A 23440-nucleotide genomic window follows, 5' to 3' on the forward strand; every position below is an offset into this window, starting at 1 on the left:
CTTACAAGCTGTACCCCTTTGTAAAGGTGACTGATTGACGAATAAAATGTTATACAATTCAATACCAATTGGTATTATTAACGTGGAGAAATAATGGACCAAAGTTAAGTTTCCGAACTTTGTGTGCTGAGTTTATATTGAGTATAGACCTATTGATTGGTAATTATTTGATTAACTGTTGAACTGTTCGCAAGTTATCTTATCTACCACTAACTGTTTGGCAGAATTGTATGGCACTTGGTGGGAATGATAAGTAGGTTGCTCCAACAACGAGATTAAAGATCTCTACCAAATCATGTGTTTTAGTGTTTGGTTAATCTGTTTTTGCAGCTTGAACTAGTGAGAATTCTAGCGGTTTATCTCGCTCTGCACGTCTTCAAAGCATTGTGTCCTTACAACTAAATCTGGTGTTTTGCACAGCACTCCCCGCCTCCAGCTTTGACACCTGTAACCTCATTAGTGATAATGGTTTTCTTATAGAAGTTCTGCACGCACGCACGCACGTACCCACGCACGTACCCACGCACACACTCACGCACGCACGCGCGCACGCACGCACACACACACACACACACACACACACTATAATGTGTGTGCTTATCCCACCCAGTATGTTTTGTCTTCTTTAGGGACGTATGTCTATTCCACATCCATACTGATCATCTGTCTCTTTGAACTCCAAAGTAATTTCCTAATGTTTTTTTCCTCTCTCAGGAGAAAGTTATCTAGCGGCATCATCGTGTGTTCTCAAGCTGCCTCCAAGGAATGCAGAATGTCTAGCGGTGAGACATGACCTTTCTCCTCCATTCATGTCTTTATCCCATTAAAACCGGGAAAGCACCAAGTCTCTTTTCTTTTGAGTGGTGCAGCCACTCCAATGCACAGCAATGTGTCCCCTGGCTGTCTGGCTGGGTCTGTCTCTGGGTCTGTCCTTCCCAGCATGGAAATAGCATTATAGCGTTTGTTCACCACCAAGTGTGAATCATCGCTGTTGCGCAGCCTAAGGGCCGATTCATACTCCTATTTTAGAGCCGAATAAAAGTCGGTTCGGCGCTGTAAAGCCTACAATTTGACGTCATTTGAGGTTCGGGGGGGCGGGTACCGTCCTAAAGTCGGCTCTTCGGTGCTACTGAAAAATTCTGACGAGCCGAAATCATTTCGGCACTACAGCGCCGAAACAGCGGTAAAATAGGAGTATGAATCGGCCCTAACACGCATGCACGCACGCACGCACGCACGCACGCACGCATGTTTTTTATTTAGGTCTACCACACCAATGCAACTCAATGAGCATTGGTGTGTGGTTGACCTTAAAACGGTTTTGTCCCAACAAGTCCCTACCGGTGTGGTTTATGCTGGCTTTAGAACGAAGGCATTCGTATAATCCTCGCCTCGGGTCTCAGTGGGTTATCTGGGGAGGGTAAGGTGACACTGTTCGTGCCCACTCCGCGTGCCAGAAGAACAATGAAGGCCCCCAAACCTCCCTCCGCTGTAGCTCTGGGTGGAGAAATATGAGTGCCTCTGAAGGTAAACGCTCCTTTGTGCGCGTCCCATTCATCCCCAAGGTCAGACACACTTTTATGCTCCTTTTTTGGGTGGGAGGGGAGGGGAGGGGGAGAGAGAGTGGAGGAGATATCGGACATGTTTGACTGTTTTATGGTTGGTTGCATTGATTTTCTGCGTTCATGCGGTGGTTTTTGAGTGGGGGATTGAGGGTCACACGCTGTTGGATAGTCATATAGAAGTAAACGTGCAGTCTTCTTGTGGTTTTTGGCTCTGGGGAATTTGAATCAATGGGAAGTCAATGGAGGGTATTGCAACTTGGCTATAGTTTTAACCCCAGGCTCAAATTATTAGTATTAATAATGACAGTAAGAGCAGCTATCTGCACATACAATGTTCACTGGAGCAGTGGAATGTTTGTTGTGCATGGCATAAACATAATAGTGTCATTGCTGTACATTGGTATCTGGAATATGATGCAGGTTGAACTACCGTAGTAGTAGCATACAGAGGTGGACAGAGTACTCGACCCCAGCAGTACTTGAGTAAGAGTACAAATACGACCTGTTCAGATTTACTTCACTACAAGTAAAAGTACAGTAGCTCAGTCAAAATGTTACTTGAGTAAGAGTAAAAAAGTATATGCTTTTAAATGTACTTAAGTATTCAAGAGTAGAAGTAAATTCAGGCCTGGACTGGCCCACTGACGTACAGGGCATATGCCCGGTGTGCCACCCATTTTCTGCGGTGGTGTTAGGGCTTGTTTGTTTGTGTGAGCCTCGACAGAGCGAAGCGGTAGAGTATCTATCTGCGTGCCAGTTGTGGTGCGCCGGTCTGTGCCAAATGTCAGGGCTGTCCGACAATGCTGCTGTCGCCTCGTCGCCGTAATTCAGCGTCAGTGCCAGTCAATGCATGGACACTAAGTTATTAGGCAAATTATAGTTGTTTAAAATGAAATACTTGTAAATTCATCTCACAGACACACACATAAAGTAATGTAGATGTTTATTTAAAAGAAAATCCATATTTACATGACGGTAAAATTACGATATTGGGTTATTATCGGTATTCGATATTATTTATATACTCCACGATATTACAGATATTGATTTCAAATATCGCGATAAACGGTAATATCGATATATTGCCCAAGCCTATCCGGCAGCCGACAGGCTTCTTTTGTTTAAAGTGGGACATTTGGTATAGTTTTTTTTTAAATTGGCCTAAAATATTGTCTATGTATACATTCATGAATCCACTTGCTGACTGGCTGTCACTATTGGGCATTTTTTTATTGGGGTTTCATGTGACCCTCTCATTGACATGCTCTGGCAGGCCAAAATGTCAAACTTTCTTATTACAGTCAACCTATAGACTCAGTACTCTACTGTATTTTTTAATACTCAAGTAAAGTACAAATCCTCAGAATCAGTACTTAAGTACATTTACTCAGTTACTGTCCACCTCTGGTAGCATATAATATAATGGATGTCTTATAGCCACCCCACCCAAAATCACCCCCACTGAGTAGGCTATTAAACATTTTAGGTCTAAAAGACAGACAGAAGGATACAGAATCTAGCTAAGGACGATTCAAACTGAATTGGGAACCAAACCCTTCACTGCACTTTTAGAAAGTCCTAATCTAATCTGAAGCAGCTCATAGCCGAAGTTGTGTCTGCAAGTGTGCGTGGGGGAAGAAGTACTCCAATCTTTTCTTACATAAAAGTAGCAGTATACCACTATAGTATACTCCCAATGTAGTAATACTCAAAATCTGTAAAATACCTTAAATAAAAGGCATCTAGATGGTGAGTGCTATTTTCTGAATAGTCAAATTATAGAAAAGGCTTATGTGGTCAATGTTTTGTATTAATAATCGAACTCTGCAAAGTAAAACTAGTCCAGATATGGTGTGGGCATGGGACAAGGATCAGACAGGTAAACTGCTGTCAACACTAGTGTCGTCACTCTCATACTATTCCACTCTGAGCTGCCAACGTGCACACAGAGAGTAGAGTATAGGCCAATGGAATGAACGAGCAGAAAAATCGATCAAATTAAATAAAACTGACTCCTTGACATTGACTACATAAAATGCAATTCTAGTGCTGTCTACGTAACGAGCTATAAGTCTGTCTAAAATACTATCTAAGTCGACATAAAATGCTATCTAAGGGGCTAGGCTAGGGCAAGTGCTACGGGCCATGGTGGTGTCTGAAGAGGTGGGGTTTCAGACTACGGCTTTGTAAGCTTCATATTTAATATATGAATCTATCTATACCCAATATAGAGTATCTGACTATCTGGATATGTACAGTCTAACAATATTGAATAAGTGGATATTAATGAAGTTTTACTGCAGCAGAGCCATTAAGAGGATTGCTCCATATTCTTTCAGTAACATAGAACCAGCTCTGGTGAAGAAACAAGAAAAACAGTTATCCAAAACAAAAACTGCCATCCCCTAAAGTTATTGCAAACAGTCTTCATAAATAGTACACAAGCCTTCACATCTTGTCTTTTACAAGTATACTACAGCACACCCTGTACTTTTATTTTGTATTCTATTAAGTTGCAATGCAAGTTCAATTTGTTTCGACTTTAGAAGACAGTGGTGGGGTTTCTGCAGGACTGGTCAAGGCCTAACAACAAATTAGTATATTGTCAAATCCTCAAAGTCTCATATCCTATTGTGCAATAATGTTCTCATTTTCTGTCGTGTCTATATTTACAGTGAAATCCCATTGTGTAATATGTAGGCCGAAACATGTGTCCATAGTGTAAGCCATTATTAATTAATTATCAGGATGAATCAGAATAATTCATTGAGATTATAATAATCATATCCTATATCCATTAATATAGCTGTATTTGTGTAAACCTGGGAAACCTGGACAACTTTAAGTCATTGTTCAGGTTGTGTTGCTCTGAGGGAATGAGGAGCACTCAGGTGTGTGGAATTAGTTTCAATAGGGTTGTGATGACTGCACCTTTATTCATTTATGTTTTTTTCAAATGCTAAATAATGAACAAACCCCACATTCTTCCCCCAGGTTAAAATGTAAATAGGCTAAAATGCTGATGACTGACAATTCATTCTCTCCACCAATCACAACCTAACAAACTGCTGCATGCCCTCCACCCCTCTCCGACTCCTCCCCCAGGCCATGCTCTGTCACATTCTAGAAATAAACTAAATGTGAGATTGCTTTGTAAGCTTCATATTTAATGTATGAATATATATCCAAGACTGAGTATCTGGGTAATGTATGTACAGTCAACAATATTTAATAAGTGGATATTAATTAATTGTTACTGCAGCAGATCGAGCCATTAAGAGGATTTATCCACATTCCACAAAAAAACAGTTAGGCCAACTGCCCTAAAATGATTGCAAACAGTCTTCATAAATAGTACACACTAAGGCCTCACATCTAAGTAACAAGTATACTACCGCATCCCCTGTACTATTATGTTTTATTTTATTAAATTGCAATGTAAGTTCAATTTGTTTCCACTTTAGTATAGAAGACAGTGGGCTGGGTTCTGTACAGGACTGGTCAATGCCTGACAACAAATTAGTATATTGTCAAATCCTCAAAGTCTACTGTGCTCTATTGTTCTCATTTTATGTCTTATCTATATTTACAGTGAAATCCCATTGTGTAATGTGTAGGCCTGTGTGCAGAAACATGTGTCCATAGTGTAAGGCATTCATTCATAATAATAATAATAATAAAACTTTATTTGTATAGCACCTTTCATGACATGAAATGCAGCTCAAAGTGCTTTACAGAACAATGGAGAATAAAAGAAAGGCAACGACATTAAAAAACAAGCAGTAATGCAGTACAGTGAGGACATGAAAAATAAAAAATAAAAGATCAATTAAAGGCAATGTTGTAGAAGTGGGTCTTGAGCTGAGCTTTAAAAATGTCTACAGAGGCTGCCTGACGAAGGTACAGTGGGAGCTTGTTCCATGCCGACGGCCCGTAGAAGCAAAAAGCTGCTTCCCCGTATTTTTTTGTTGCCATTTTTTTGGGCAAAGCGAGCAGTCCGGCGGTGGAAGACCTTAGGGGGCGGTTTGGGACATATTTAGGCAGGCAGTCATGTAGGCAGGATGGTGCGAGACCATTGAGAGCTTTATAGACAAGTAAAATAATTTTAAAATCAATCTGTCAGTTGTTTTCTTAGGCAGTCCTGAAAAAAGTGCATTGCAGTAATCAAGCCGAGAAAAAACAAAGGCGTGGATTAGCGTTTTTGCATCGTCCAAGGACAAATAGGCTCTGATTTGTGCATTATTTCTAAGGTGAAAAAAGGCAATCTTGACATGAGTGACATGATTAATGTGTGAATTAAAGTTCAATTCAGAATAAATAATAACCCCCAGGTTCTTTACTGTACTGTTAGTTTCTATGTTAGTTAGTTTCTATGTACTGTACTGTTATGTTTCTCACCCGCTCTAATGACATGATGTTCACACTAAACAGATCCATCGTTCATAAGTTCATGACATTTTCGGTGGCTTGAATTAGTAAAATTATTCCTACACTGACCACAAGGGAAGAGTTTAAATCCAGTTTGTACAACCCTGTGAACTTCTAAATTAATATAGTTACTAAAAGATTTTCCACACACTTTCGACCCATTCGGGTCTTCGTCAGGATATGTTCAATTAATCTAACATGGTTAAAATGCTTGTATACGGACTTCTGTTAAAATGTCCCCAAAATGTGAAATACCCCTTTAATATATTTGACCAATGGCTGTAGCCATAAGAACGTACACAATGTGTATTTTGTAACATGTTTTATTTCATCCATACTTACAACACATGTATGTACAAAATGTGATTGTGTGCTAATTTCCTCCCTGTCACAGACAATATGTCTAATTTATGTCTTGAAAATGTCCAATAAGAAAATCAAGTTAAACACAATCAATATATACAAAAAAATATATATACCAAAGGCTTTTCCACACACATCACAATCATTTGGGTTTCTCTCCAGTGTGAATTATCTGGTGGCGTTTAAGGCTGTGCATTTGAGAGAAGTGTTGTCCACACTGATCACATCCATAGGGTTTCTCTCCAGTGTGAATTCTATGGTGTGTTTTAAGGTTTTCCATTTGAGAGAAGTGTTGCCCACACTGATCACATCCATATGGTTTCTCTCCTGTGTGAATTCTCTGGTGGCTTTTAAGGCTGGACATTTCAGAGAAATGTTGTCCACACTGATCACATCCATATGGTTTCTCACCAGTATGAATTCTCTGGTGTGTTTTAAGATTTCCCTTTGTAGAGAAGTGTTGTCCACACTGATCACATCCATAGGGTTTCTCTCCAGTGTGAATTCTATGGTGTGTTTTAAGGTTTTCCATTTTAGAGAAGTGTTGCCCACACTGATCACATCCATATGGTTTCTCTCCTGTGTGAATTCTCTGGTGGCTTTTAAGGCTGTGCATTTGAGAGAAGTGTTGTCCACACTGATCACATCCATAGGGTTTCTCTCCAGTGTGAATTCTATGGTGTGTTTTAAGGTTTTCCATTTGAGAGAAGTGTTGCCCACACTGATCACATCCATATGGTTTCTCTCCTGTGTGAATTCTCTTGTGGCTTTTAAGGCTGGACATTTCAGAGAAATGTTGTCCACACTGATCACATCCATAGGGTTTCTCACCAGTATGAATTCTCTGGTGTGTTTTAAGATTTCCCATTGTAGAGAAGTGTTGTCCACAATGATCACATCCATATGGTTTCTCTCCAGTGTGAATTCTCTGGTGTATTTTAAGGTTTACCAAGTGAGAGAAGTGTTTCCCACACTGATCACATCCATAGGGTTTCTCTCCAGTGTGAATTATCTGGTGTGATTTAAGATTTCCCATTGTAGAGAAGTGTTGTCCACACTGATCACATCCATAGGCTTTCTCTCCTGTGTGAATTCTCTGGTGTGTTGTAAGGCTTACCAATTGAGAGAAGTGTTTCCCACACTGATCACATCCATAGGGTTTCTCTCCAGTGTGAATTCTCTGGTGTGTTTTAAGAGTTCCCATTGTAGAGAAGTGTTGTCCACAATCATCACATCCATAGGGTTTCTCTCCAGTGTGAATTCTCTGGTGTATTTTAAGGCTGTCCATTCGAGAGAAGCGTTTTCCACACTGATCACAGGAGTGGCATTTTTGCTTAGTCACGCTTCTTTGGTCATTCACCTCTGGTAGAACAGGGAAACCAGACTGATGCAAAACTGAATTGGAAAAACAAAGGAAATGTTGTTTAGAGGCATTCCTGGACTTAAAATAGCAAAAACTAGTATGAAGTTAATGTACCCAATTATCAATTTAACATCCATTTATAATTTGATTCTACAATTGTGTTATATTTTAGAAAATACATAAAAACAGGTAGTCAATACTAAAATAAATCAAAACAAACAAATGACTAGATAAAAAACATCCTTATGCCATGCTGTATATCCATATAGACACAGTAAGTAACTTACAGAGGTCTTGGTGATCATTGGGGCCTCCCTGTTGAGCAGAATCGTTTGAGGTGGTGTTGAGAGAGTCCATATTCGCTTCAAGTCTGGAGTCCACAGTCAGATGTTCAGAAATGATTGATATCCTGGAGGAGTTGTGGAGAACTGACAACTACAAACTCTTCTTATACTAGATAGCCTGAGGTGGAGCCACTAACTGCTTGGTGTTGATTGGCCAAAGAGTGGAACAATAGAATCATCAGCCACCAATCACAACCTAAGAAACGGCTGCATGTCATCCACCCCTCTCTGACTCCTCCCCCGGTCATACTCTCTATGCAACAGTCTAGAAATAAACTGCTAACTGTGAGATTTACAATTTACAATTTAGGCATTTAGCAGACGCTCTTGATCCAGAGCGACTTACATTTAAGCAAAAACAAAAGCATAGCCTACATCACATATATACAAAGTAGTTATCATGAATCATGTATAAACAGTAGTTATCATGAATCATGTATAAACTAAGAACGTAACAGTGGAGTATCTATGTCAACTATACATACTATACTATATTATATATTATACAATATACATGTGTAGGCTACTATAAAATGCTATGACTACATAAAATGCAATTCAAGTGCCGTCTACGCAACGAGCTATAAGTCTGTCTAAAATACTATCTAAGGTCACATTCTCACCTAATACTTCGGTAGACTCAGATCCGTATGGGCGGGGAAAGGGGCTTCTTGCATATTTAATTGGCTGCGGTTTGCCTTCACACTGTCATTCGCAGCAATTGGAAACGCAGCAGGGGGGACCTTTATCAATGTGTTCCGTTCATAAACTATAGCCTACACAGTGAAATCTATGGTGATAAAATTACACTCATAACGTGCATGTGTCGTGCCGTCTGGGACCCCACCCCCCTCTCTCTCTCTCTCTACGCACGCAGCCGCCACACACTGTTCTTTTGGGCATGGAGGCACAGCGCTGCATGAGCGCACTGATATAACTCCCCAGTCCCACACAGTGACAGCACTCCATGTTTACGGCACGCACAGACAGACAGACAGAATATTATGTAGGCTATAATACACTGCAGTGTTTTTATGTGTTTTCTTAAGCAATTGATTAATGTAGCCTACACGTCCTCATTTCGATCAGGGCTTCAGGCTCCTTATTCGACCACGTCTATCCACAGTAACGGGACATCTTTGCGCTGCGTAAAATATGCCTTAACCGTCTCCAACTGTGTTCAGCTCCTCACCCGCCACATTATGTTTGCTTCATTTCCTTTATTTACTGCGGATTGCATTCACACCTGCACCGAATCGTAGTCAAGTGCGATTCGAAGCGAAGCGAAACCCACGTTTTTGGGCGGAGTAAAATGCGGTTATTTGCTGCGCATTAGGATTCGAATGAGCCTTCACACCTGCCAAACGAAGCGCACTTTCTGACAATGCGCAGCAGGATTCGTTTTAATCGCAGCAAAGCTCTCTGGTATGAATGCGACCTATGTCGACATAAAATGCTAGGGCAAGTGCTACGGGCCATGGTGGAGTCTGAAGAGGTGGGTTTTCAGACTACGGATTTGTAAGCTTCATATTTAATATATGAATCTATTTATACCCAATATAGAGTATCTGACTATCTGGATAATATATGTACAGTCTAACGATATTGAATAAGTGGATATTAATGAAGTGTTACTGCAGCAGAGCCATTAAGAGGATTGCTCCATATTCTTTCAGTAACATAGAACCAGCTCTGGTGAAGAAACAAGAAAAACAGTTTTCCAAAACAAAAACTGCCACCCCCTAAAGTTATTGCAAACAGTCTTCATAAATAGTACACAAGCCTTCACATCTTGTCTTTTACAAGTATATTACAGCACACCCTGTACTTTAATTTTGTATTGTATTAAGTTACAATGCAAGTTCAATTTGTTTCGACTTTAGAAGACAGTGGTGGGGTTTCTGTACAGGACTGGTCAAGGCCTAACAACAAATTAGTATATTGTCAAATCCTCAAAGTCTCATATCCTATTGTGCAATAATGTTCTCATTTTCTGTCGTGTCTATATTTAAAGTGAAATCCCATTGTGTAATATGTAGGCCGAAACATGTGTCCATAGTGTAAGCCATTATTAATTAATTATCAGGATGAATCAGAATAATTCAGATTCAGATTATGATAATCATATCCTATACCCATTAATATAGCTGTATTTGTGTAAACCTGGGAAACCTGGACAACTTTAAGTCATTGTTCAGGTTGCTTTGAGGGAATGAGGAGCACTCAGGAGTGTGGAATTAGTTTCAATAGGGTTGTGATGACTGCACCTTTATTCATTTATGTTTTCTTTCAAATGCTAAATAATGAACAAACCCCACATTCTTCCTCCAGGTTAAAATGTAAATAGGCCAAAATGCTGATGACTGACGATTCATTCTCTCCACCAATCACAACCTAAGAAACTGCTGCATGTCATCCACCCCTCTCTGACTCCTCCCCCAGGCCATGCTCTATGTAACATTCTAGAAATAAACTGCTAACTGTGAGATTTACAATTTTACAATTTAGGCATTTAGCAAACGCTCTTGATCCAGAGCGACTTACATTTAAGAAAAAACAAAAGCATGGCATACATCACATATATAAAAAGTAGTTATCATGAATCATGTATAAACTAAGAACGTAACAGTGGAGTATCTATGTCAACTATACATACTATACTATAATATCATACAATATACAAGTGTACTATAAAATGCTATGACTACATAAAATGCAATTCTAGTGCCGTCTACGTAACGAGCTATAAGTCTGTCTAAAATACTATCTAAGTCGACATAAAATGCTAGGGCAAGTGCTACGGGCCATGGTGGAGTCTGAAGAGGTGGGGTTTCAGACTACGGCTTTGTAAGCTTCATATTTAATATATTAATCTATCTATACCCAATATAGAGTATCTGACTATCTGGATATGTACAGTCTAACAATATTGAATAAGTGGATATTAATGAAGTTTTACTGCAGCAGAGCCATTAAGAGGATTGCTCCATATTCTTTCAGTAACATAGAACCAGCTCTGGTGAAGAAACAAGAAAAACAGTTATCCAAAACAAAAACTGCCATCCCCTAAAGTTATTGCAAACAGTCTTCATAAATAGTACACAAGCCTTCACATCTTGTCTTTTACAAGTATACTACAGCACACCCTGTACTTTTATTTTGTATTCTATTAAGTTGCAATGCAAGTTCAATTTGTTTCGACTTTAGAAGACAGTGGTGGGGTTTCTGTACAGGACTGGTCAAGGCCTAACAACAAATTAGTATATTGTCAAATCCTCAAAGTCTCATATCCTATTGTGCAATAATGTTCTCATTTTCTGTCGTGTCTATATTTACAGTGAAATCCCATTGTGTAATATGTAGGCCGAAACATGTGTCCATAGTGTAAGCCATTATTAATTAATTATCAGGATGAATCAGAATAATTCATTGAGATTATAATAATCATATCCTATATCCATTAATATAGCTGTATTTGTGTAAACCTGGGAAACATGGACAACTTTAAGTCATTGTTCAGGTTGTGTTGCTCTGAGGGAATGAGGAGCACTCAGGTGTGTGGAATTAGTTTCAATAGGGTTGTGATGACTGCACCTTTATTCATTTATGTTTTTTTCAAATGCTAAATAATGAACAAACCCCACATTCTTCCCCCAGGTTAAAATGTAAATAGGCTAAAATGCTGATGACTGACAATTCATTCTCTCCACCAATCACAACCTAACAAACTGCTGCATGCCCTCCACCCCTCTCCGACTCCTCCCCCAGGCCATGCTCTGTCACATTCTAGAAATAAACTAAATGTGAGATTGCTTTGTAAGCTTCATATTTAATGTATGAATATATATCCAAGACTGAGTATCTGGGTAATGTATGTACAGTCAACAATATTTAATAAGTGGATATTAATTAATTGTTACTGCAGCAGATCGAGCCATTAAGAGGATTTATCCACATTCCACAAAAAAACAGTTAGGCCAACTGCCCTAAAATTGATTGCAAACAGTCTTCATAAATAGTACACACTAAGGCCTCACATCTAAGTAACAAGTATACTACCGCATCCCCTGTACTATTATGTTTTATTTTATTAAATTGCAATGTAAGTTCAATTTGTTTCCGCTTTAGTATAGAAGACAGTGGGCTGGGTTCTGTACAGGACTGGTCAATGCCTGACAACAAATTAGTATATTGTCAAATCCTCAAAGTCTACTGTGCTCTATTGTTCTCATTTTATGTCTTATCTATATTTACAGTGAAATCCCATTGTGTAATGTGTAGGCCTGTGTGCAGAAACATGTGTCCATAGTGTAAGGCATTCATTCATAATAATAATAATAATAAAACTTTATTTGTATAGCACCTTTCATGACATGAAATGCAGCTCAAAGTGCTTTACAGAACAATGGAGAATAAAAGAAAGGCAACGACATTAAAAAACAAGCAGTAATGCAGTACAGTGAGGACATGAAAAATAAAAAATAAAAGATCAATTAAAGGCAATGTTGTAGAAGTGGGTCTTGAGCTGAGCTTTAAAAATGTCTACAGAGGCTGCCTGACGAAGGTACAGTGGGAGCTTGTTCCATGCCGACGGCCCGTAGAAGCAAAAAGCTGCTTCCCCGTATTTTTTTGTTGCCATTTTTTTGGGCAAAGCGAGCAGTCCGGCGGTGGAAGACCTTAGGGGGCGGTTTGGGACATATTTAGGCAGGCAGTCATGTAGGCAGGATGGTGCGAGACCATTGAGAGCTTTATAGACAAGTAAAATAATTTTAAAATCAATCTGTCAGTTGTTTTCTTAGGCAGTCCTGAAAAAAGTGCATTGCAGTAATCAAGCCGAGAAAAAACAAAGGCGTGGATTAGCATTTTTGCATCGTCCAAGGACAAATAGGCTCTGATTTGTGCATTATTTCTAAGGTGAAAAAAGGCAATCTTGACATGAGTGACATGATTAATGTGTGAATTAAAGTTCAATTCAGAATAAATAATAACCCCCAGGTTCTTTACTGTACTGTTAGTTTCTATGTTAGTTAGTTTCTATGTACTGTACTGTTATGTTTCTCACCCGCTCTAATGACATGATGTTCACACTAAACAGATCCATCGTTCATAAGTTCATGACATTTTCGGTGGCTTGAATTAGTAAAATTATTCCTACACTGACCACAAGGGAAGAGTTTAAATCCAGTTTGTACAACCCTGTGAACTTCTAAATTAATATAGTTACTAAAAGATTTTCCACACACTTTCGACCCATTCGGGTCTTCGTCAGGATATGTTCAATTAATCTAACATGGTTAAAATGCTTGTATACGGACTTCTGTTAAAATGTCCCCAAAATGTGAAATACCCCTTTAATATATTTGACCAATGGCTGTAGCCATAAGAACGTACACAATGTGTATTTTGTAACATGTTTTATTTCATCCATACTTACAACACATGTATGTACAAAATGTGATTGTGTGCTAATTTCCTCCCTGTCACAGACAATATGTCTAATTTATGTCTTGAAAATGTCCAATAAGAAAATCAAGTTAAACACAATCAATATATACAAAAAAATATATATACCAAAGGCTTTTCCACACACATCACAATCATTTGGGTTTCTCTCCAGTGTGAATTATCTGGTGGCGTTTAAGGCTGTGCATTTGAGAGAAGTGTTGTCCACACTGATCACATCCATAGGGTTTCTCTCCAGTGTGAATTCTATGGTGTGTTTTAAGGTTTTCCATTTGAGAGAAGTGTTGCCCACACTGATCACATCCATATGGTTTCTCTCCTGTGTGAATTCTCTGGTGGCTTTTAAGGCTGGACATTTCAGAGAAATGTTGTCCACACTGATCACATCCATAGGGTTTCTCTCCAGTGTGAATTCTATGGTGTGTTTTAAGGTTCTAAGTATCTATGTCAACTATACATACTATACTATATTATATATTATACAATATACATGTGTAGGCTACTATAAAATGCTATGACTACATAAAATGCAATTCAAGTGCCGTCTACGCAACGAGCTATAAGTCTGTCTAAAATACTATCTAAGGTCACATTCTCACCTAATACTTCGGTAGACTCAGATCCGTATGGGCGGGGAAAGGGGCTTCTTGCATATTTAATTGGCTGCGGTTTGCCTTCACACTGTCATTCGCAGCAATTGGAAACGCAGCAGGGGGGACCTTTATCAATGTGTTCCGTTCATAAACTATAGCCTACACAGTGAAATCTATGGTGATAAAATTACACTCATAACGTGCATGTGTCGTGCCGTCTGGGACCCCCCCCCTCTCTCTCTCTCTCTACGCACGCAGCCGCCACACACTGTTCTTTTGGGCATGGAGGCACAGCGCTGCATGAGCGCACTGATATAACTCCCCAGTCCCACACAGTGACAGCACTCCATGTTTACGGCACGCACAGACAGACAGACAGAATATTATGTAGGCTATAATACACTGCAGTGTTTTTATGTGTTTTCTTAAGCAATTGATTAATGTAGCCTACACGTCCTCATTTCGATCAGGGCTTCAGGCTCCTTATTCGACCACGTCTATCCACAGTAACGGGACATCTTTGCGCTGCGTAAAATATGCCTTAACCGTCTCCAACTGTGTTCAGCTCCTCACCCGCCACATTATGTTTGCTTCATTTCCTTTATTTACTGCGGATTGCATTCACACCTGCACCGAATCGTAGTCAAGTGCGATTCGAAACCCACGTTTTTGGGCGGAGTAAAATGCGGTTATTTGCTGCGCATTAGGATTCGAATGAGCCTTCACACCTGCCAAACGAAGCGCACTTTCTGACAATGCGCAGCAGGATTCGTTTTAATCTCAGCAAAGCTCTCTGGTATGAATGCGACCTATGTCGACATAAAATGCTAGGGCAAGTGCTACGGGCCATGGTGGAGTCTGAAGAGGTGGGTTTTCACACTACGGATTTGTAAGCTTCATATTTAATATATGAATCTATTTATACCCAATATAGAGTATCTGACTATCTGGATAATATATGTACAGTCTAACGATATTGAATAAGTGGATATTAATGAAGTGTTACTGCAGCAGAGCCATTAAGAGGATTGCTCCATATTCTTTCAGTAACATAGAACCAGCTCTGGTGAAGAAACAAGAAAAACAGTTTTCCAAAACAAAAACTGCCACCCCCTAAAGTTATTGCAAACAGTCTTCATAAATAGTACACAAGCCTTCACATCTTGTCTTTTACAAGTATATTACAGCACACCCTGTACTTTAATTTTGTATTGTATTAAGTTACAATGCAAGTTCAATTTGTTTCGACTTTAGAAGACAGTGGTGGGGTTTCTGTACAGGACTGGTCAAGGCCTAACAACAAATTAGTATATTGTCAAATCCTCAAAGTCTCATATCCTATTGTGCAATAATGTTCTCATTTTCTGTCGTGTCTATATTTACAGTGAAATCCCATTGTGTAATATGTAGGCCGAAACATGTGTCCATAGTGTAAGCCATTATTAATTAATTATCAGGATGAATCAGAATAATTCAGATTCAGATTATGATAATCATATCCTATACCCATTAATATAGCTGTATTTGTGTAAACCTGGGAAACCTGGACAACTTTAAGTCATTGTTCAGGTTGCTTTGAGGGAATGAGGAGCACTCAGGAGTGTGGAATTAGTTTCAATAGGGTTGTGATGACTGCACCTTTATTCATTTATGTTTTCTTTCAAATGCTAAATAATGAACAAACCCCACATTCTTCCTCCAGGTTAAAATGTAAATAGGCCAAAATGCTGATGACTGACGATTCATTCTCTCCACCAATCACAACCTAAGAAACTGCTGCATGTCATCCACCCCTCTCTGACTCCTCCCCCAGGCCATGCTCTATGTAACATTCTAGAAATAAACTGCTAACTGTGAGATTTACAATTTTACAATTTAGGCATTTAGCAAACGCTCTTGATCCAGAGCGACTTACATTTAAGAAAAAACAAAAGCATGGCATACATCACATATATAAAAAGTAGTTATCATGAATCATGTATAAACTAAGAACGTAACAGTGGAGTATCTATGTCAACTATACATACTATACTATAATATCATACAATATACAAGTGTACTATAAAATGCTATGACTACATAAAATGCAATTCTAGTGCCGTCTACGTAACGAGCTATAAGTCTGTCTAAAATACTATCTAAGTCGACATAAAATGCTAGGGCAAGTGCTACGGGCCATGGTGGAGTCTGAAGAGGTGGGGTTTCAGACTACGGCTTTGTAAGCTTCATATTTAATATATTAATCTATCTATACCCAATATAGAGTATCTGACTATCTGGATATGTACAGTCTAACAATATTGAATAAGTGGATATTAATGAAGTTTTACTGCAGCAGAGCCATTAAGAGGATTGCTCCATATTCTTTCAGTAACATAGAACCAGCTCTGGTGAAGAAACAAGAAAAACAGTTATCCAAAACAAAAACTGCCATCCCCTAAAGTTATTGCAAACAGTCTTCATAAATAGTACACAAGCCTTCACATCTTGTCTTTTACAAGTATACTACAGCACACCCTGTACTTTTATTTTGTATTCTATTAAGTTGCAATGCAAGTTCAATTTGTTTCGACTTTAGAAGACAGTGGTGGGGTTTCTGTACAGGACTGGTCAAGGCCTAACAACAAATTAGTATATTGTCAAATCCTCAAAGTCTCATATCCTATTGTGCAATAATGTTCTCATTTTCTGTCGTGTCTATATTTACAGTGAAATCCCATTGTGTAATATGTAGGCCGAAACATGTGTCCATAGTGTAAGCCATTATTAATTAATTATCAGGATGAATCAGAATAATTCATTGAGATTATAATAATCATATCCTATATCCATTAATATAGCTGTATTTGTGTAAACCTGGGAAACATGGACAACTTTAAGTCATTGTTCAGGTTGTGTTGCTCTGAGGGAATGAGGAGCACTCAGGTGTGTGGAATTAGTTTCAATAGGGTTGTGATGACTGCACCTTTATTCATTTATGTTTTTTTCAAATGCTAAATAATGAACAAACCCCACATTCTTCCCCCAGGTTAAAATGTAAATAGGCTAAAATGCTGATGACTGACAATTCATTCTCTCCACCAATCACAACCTAACAAACTGCTGCATGCCCTCCACCCCTCTCCGACTCCTCCCCCAGGCCATGCTCTGTCACATTCTAGAAATAAACTAAATGTGAGATTGCTTTGTAAGCTTCATATTTAATGTATGAATATATATCCAAGACTGAGTATCTGGGTAATGTATGTACAGTCAACAATATTTAATAAGTGGATATTAATTAACTGTTACTGCAGCAGATCGAGCCATTAAGAGGATTTATCCACATTCCACAAAAAAACAGTTAGGCCAACTGCCCTAAAATTGATTGCAAACAGTCTTCATAAATAGTACACACTAAGGCAGAGGTGTCGAACTGAACTTGGGGCGAGGGCCGCATTGGTCAAAAGGTCACTTGATGGGGGCCACAACCAGTTGCGGTCGATATCTCAGTCAGTCACTGCTAGAATATAATATATTATAATATATAATATATATAATATATCACTCATTCTTGAGATGAGGGACAAAAGTGGAAAAAACATGTCCCACACATAAGAGCCTTATTATTGTTAAAAATTAATTAATTTAATAAAAATAAAAGCACTTGCAAAGTTAAATGTAATACAGTTGTGCATTATTATGCCATTCATTTCATTATAATTGTTTTCATATGCCATCTGAATTAGTTAAAAGCAGGCACTGTACCCAAAAACGCCTGTATTTAGCCTGTCCCCAGCAAGTGGTCATAATTTCAAACTGCTAAAAAAGTGTCTAATACTGTCACAATCACATAAATATACATACTAAATTAAAGTAGATTGTCAACAACATAGCAAACAATATACACAATAATTTTAATTTATATTTTCCATTAGATATCTCATATCAAATGTGTGTCCCACGTCTCCCGTCAACTCCGTCAGGTTTTTTAAAAGTCTTAAATTAATCAGAAAATATTGTCGACAGATTTAGCCTGAAGACTCCTTTTCCAAGTCCCGTTTGTATTTGTTGCAACAGTGGAGCACCTGGTCTGACAAGCATTCAATTGTTTGATATTTTAAACAAACAATGTTGATATCAGGGTGGTCACAGCTTTTACATGTCAACTCCGTCAGGACATTATTATGATCTTTGTTAAGAATTCCAAAATAATGTTTATTATAAAAGTTTAGGGTTAGGTTTAGCTAACAAATGAAGCAAAAACAAAATGGCTACATTGTACTACAGAGGGTTAAGATGAAAACAAATGACATTTTGTCAACTCCGTCAGACGTCAACTCCGTCAGGTTTTGTGTCTGACGGAGTTGACATGTATCTGACGGAGTTGACAAAAGTGTTCCTAAAACAATAAAATTATAGTTTTTGAATAATGGGACGTATTCTAATTTGGCACACAGTTAGAGCATGCCTTAAGGAACATTTTTGGCTATAGGGCCATCACAGATTTGTCTCGTGGTGACCATGGCAGCCATTTTCCAAAATTGCCGCCACCTGATGTTATTTTACAATAACTCAAGTTCTACACCACCTAGGATCTTGATTCTGGTGACTAAGACTACATTTTCAAGGATGAGGGATACATTGGTACTATTTAGATTTGTCCTGTGACCATGGCAGCCATTGTTTTTCAAAATGGCCGCCACATGCTGTTATTTTACAATAACTCAAGTTTTAGACCACATAGGATCTTGATTCTGCCGACTAATAATACATTTTAAAAGATGAGGAATACAGTGGTACTATTTAGATTTGTCCTGTGACCATGGCAGCCATTGTTTTTCAAAGTGACCACCAACCTGCTGTTATTTTACCAATAACTCAAGTTTTAGACCACCAAGGATCTTGATTCTGGCGACTAATCATTACATTTTCAAGGATGAACTTTCTCTGGGAGGGGTCAGGGCTTATTTCAGGTGCAGGTTGAGTTGCTACTGACAGGACATTAAAAGGAGGTGGGCTTTCTGGCCTTTGACTTGTCTCTTTCAGGTACAGACGCACAGTTTGACTTCACTGGCCACTGCAGTGTGGCGTTGTATCTTGGTGGCCTCCTGCCAGTGTTTCTCCATCCTTCTCATGAGCTCTGTGTTCTGGGGCTCTGTTATAGTCAACTTACATTGTCTTGGCTGGAGATTGCTTTCCTGCAGGGTCCAGCCCAGTCTTGTGCAGATGGCTGCTGGCCCACCTGGAGGCCCCAACCTCACTTGTTTGGTTGGTGTGATTAGGTGGGGTGGTCTTCCCCAATCAGGATGAAGTGTTTGACCCTTTCAAACGGCAGTCTGGCCAAGTGTCTGTATTTAGTTGTGAGGCTAGATACAGGATACGATTGCTCACCCAGCCCCAGGTGACTTGAGGTGAAGGCTCCTTTGATGTGGTAACATTGCTTTGGTTGACATGCTGGGGACACAGAACGACACTGATGCCTTCAGTGTCTGCACATCCTGCCTGATAGTCCTGAAGGCAGATCTTCTGTCTTCAGTCTTTCGCTCACTGTTCACTGCTCACTGTTCACCTCAAGCAGGTCTTCAAGGTGTTTGCCTTTGCACAGGCTATATGGCTAGGACTCATGCTTCAACCACTCAGAGAACTCCAACAGGGTGTTGGTTGCTCCTGGGCAGCAGAGCATTGTGCGGCAGAATTCAGCTCTCATCTCTGGTGGCAGCTTGTTGAGGAGTCGTGCAACATGTGAGCCGCATCTAAGTTCTGTGTCTCCCTCTGGGCCTAGGGTAGACACTTGCTATTTTCCGTAACACTAATTGGTGGGGCTGTCCAAACTTGTTGTTTAGGTGTCAATCGGGTCTCTGTTTGTGATGTCGGGTCTAGGTGGTCTAGAAGATGAGTTATTTAGTCAGGGGATATTAATACAATCTGGTAATAAATTGCCTCTAGGGTGGTTCAATAGAAACCAATGTGGGATATGTTAGTAGACACCTTTACAAACACATTGGTGAAAAAATTCTTGGTAAGAAATGTATTCACAGATTTGACATTATTCTGATAATATTCCCTGACTAAATTGGTAAAATAATAGCAGGTCCACCATTTTTTTAAATGGCTGCCATTGTCACGGGATAAATCTAAATAGATAAAACTGTATTCCTCCTCATTGAAAATGTAGGATTAGTCATCAGAATCAAGATCCTAGGTGGTGTAGAACTTGAGTTATTGTAAGATAACAGCAGGTGGCTGCCATTTTGAAAATGGCTGCCATGGTCACAGGGCCAATATAAATAGTACCACTGTATTCCTCATCCTTGAAAATGTGGGATTAGTCACCAGAATCAAGATCCTAGGTGATCTAGAACCTAAATCAGTTAAACTTGTCAACTCCGTCAGATGTTCGTCAACTCCGTCAGATGTTCGTCCCGTGATGTTTTTGTTAATTTCCAAAGAAATAGAAAATGTGATGTTAAATATTTTGTGCATATGTATTGAAACACCAACTGAAATGATACGTAATGATGATTTTTTTTTTTTTACATGGTTTTCATGTTATAATATTGAAAATAGAGGTTGAAATGACGGATTTGAGAAATTGGATATTTCATAATAGTGTGATATTGGAAAAAAAACAATATTAAAATAATTGTATTACTTAACTTGATTACTGAAAGCCATTATAAGAGAACTGAGGACTTTATATTATTGTTGAAATTATCAAATTCAATTAAAAGGTATTTTAGTGTGTCTGACGGAGTTGACATGAATCGGGTATTAAGTGCATAAATGTCCCATTTTAGAAAGAAATGTTATGCGAAAAACCTGTTCCTTCTCAATATTGGTAGTTGAGACCTGTGTCTACAAATACATCCATTTGATTTGAATGTATCTTAAAAAAAAAAAAAATCCAGTTTGAAAAAAGTTTTGTCCCTTATCTCAAGAATGGGTGATATATAATATATATATTATATATTATATATTATATATTATATATTATATATTATATATTATATATTATATATTATATATTATATATTATATATTCTACTGTAATTAATAAACAATGCAATAAGGATCACCAACAAAACATTTGAAAGTAAAACATTTCAATTTGAAGTAAAGACATTACTTGTCTACCTTGTTTACCTACATCTGCTAATATGCAAAATATCTGCAGTTTCTGTTCAGTCATGTGTGGCTTTTGTTCTTATGTTTCAGGTGTTGATCACCTGAGAGCTATTACCATGTCAGCACAATATCTGCAGTTTCTGTTCAGTAATGTGTGGCTTTTGTTATGTGTCAGCTGTTGATCACTTGTCAGCAAACATTTACTTCATGCATGCATATTGCATAATCAATTAAAAAGTAAGGGAAAAAACCCAAACAGAAAAAGTTCAGCTCAAAAAATACAAATAATTGTTTTACTTCTTGCCTGACACCTGGGTTCTTTTTGCTTTAACCAACTTGTCAACATCAGGGACCAGCTTCTGAGTAGTTGAAACTTTCATAATGTCATTTAGATGTCTGTTTGTCAACTGTGAGCGCAGTTTGGATTTATTGATATTCATCACAGAGAAAGCCTGCTCACAGAGATATGTTGTGCCAAACATACTGAGGATCTTTGAGGCAAACATTTGAAATGCAGGATATTGCGGTCCCAGTTTTGTATAGAACTCCTCCACAGTGCTATTCCTAAATAATATATTATATTATTATAATTTGAGAGATGCTAGTTTTTTTTAAGAATCAGAAATCTGTATTTATAGCACGTTTAAAACAGAAGCTGACCAAAGTGTTGTAGCCTCAGGCATATAGCATATATAAAACCCATGACACAATCAGAAGCACCAATAAACATTTGAATATAGAATAATTCAATCATCAGAATCATCTTTATTGTCACATCACAGTTTTACAAGTAAAACAGTAGATTAAATTTGTTTTTGTGCATTGTTACCATCATATTTTTTTCAAGAAACAAAGAGTGTTCCACACACCACAATGCCAAATACTGACTTCACTTTAATTTGTAAATGGCTACTACAACCTTTTATTTTTATGCAGTAATACAGGCCGTTTTTAGACCTGCATTACTTTCTTTTCTTTGGCGCCCCCTAAAGTTTTTTTTGTCTTATGAAGCAGGAGGATGATTGTTGTGGTTATGCAACATGAGGAAAAGAGTGAATTCAGACGCTAGTTTGACACGTGGAACACACGTGGTGTTTTTTGATGTCCCGTCTTGTTTTTTGGAATCTAAATCACTAAACTCCATTATCGCTGCCTGAGTCTGTCTGTGAGTACTGTTTATCATGAGTACAACGCATATCATGGAACTCTTGTGTGTGAGAGAGAGAGAGAGAGAGAGGGAGGGGGGGTGTCTTAACTTCACAGCTCGGCTGTAGCAATGAGAGAGAGAGATAGAGAGAGAGAGAGAGAGAGAGAGGGGTGTGTCTTCCGGTACTTCACAGCTCAAGTAGCAGAGACCAGCATTCCACAAATTCTTGATACTTAACACCCAACAGCTGGAGCAATTAAGGCACACGGGAAGGGAGGGGAGGCGCGCTCCCTCCTCCCTCTCCCCCTCCCTTCTGTAGCTGCTGCTCGCCTCAGAGCACTGGCTCAGAGGTAGTGTTAAATCAGGTTTTAGACACCAACCCCCGGGCCGCAGAAGACGACGTCGCGGGCCGCATGCGGCCCGCGGATCACCAGTTTGACATCCCTGCACTAAGGCCTCACATCTAAGTAACAAGTATACTACCGCATCCCCTGTACTATTATGTTTTATTTTATTAAATTGCAATGTAAGTTCAATTTGTTTCCGCTTTAGTATAGAAGACAGTGGGCTGGGTTCTGTACAGGACTGGTCAATGCCTGACAACAAATTAGTATATTGTCAAATCCTCAAAGTCTACTGTGCTCTATTGTTCTCATTTTATGTCTTATCTATATTTACAGTGAAATCCCATTGTGTAATGTGTAGGCCTGTGTGCAGAAACATGTGTCCATAGTGTAAGGCATTCATTCATAATAATAATAATAATAAAACTTTATTTGTATAGCACCTTTCATGACATGAAATGCAGCTCAAAGTGCTTTATAGAACAATGGAGAATAAAAGAAAGGCAACGACATTAAAAAACAAGCAGTAATGCAGTACAGTGAGGACATGGGGAAAAAAAATCAATTAAAGGCAATGTTGTAGAAGTGGGTCTTGAGCTGAGCTTTAAAAATGTCTACAGAGGCTGCCTGACGAAGGTACAGTGGGAGCTTGTTCCATGCCGACGGCCCGTAGAAGCAAAAAGCTGCTTCCCCGTATTTTTTAGTTGCCATTTTTTTGGGCAA

General features: G+C 38.8%; 1 protein-coding gene across 1 annotated transcript in view; it reads left to right on the forward strand.

Moving 5' to 3' along the window:
- The window catches only part of LOC310855535 (RNA ligase 1-like), a gene marked incomplete at both ends in the record, with an annotated part of 45587 nt that extends 22747 nt beyond the window's left edge, over positions 1-22840 (forward strand). The window contains 2 exons of the mRNA XM_083760576.1: positions 21317-21344; positions 22693-22840. Of these exons, the coding sequence (XP_083616702.1) occupies positions 21317-21344; positions 22693-22840 (176 nt within the window). The remainder of the gene's footprint in view (positions 1-21316; positions 21345-22692) is intronic.
- Between the last annotated feature and the right edge of the window lie 600 nt (positions 22841-23440).

Source organism: Protomyctophum parallelum (assembly GCF_964188405.1).
Source record: "Protomyctophum parallelum genome assembly, chromosome: 1".
In the NCBI taxonomy this organism is placed as follows: Eukaryota; Metazoa; Chordata; class Actinopteri; order Myctophiformes; family Myctophidae; genus Protomyctophum; species Protomyctophum parallelum.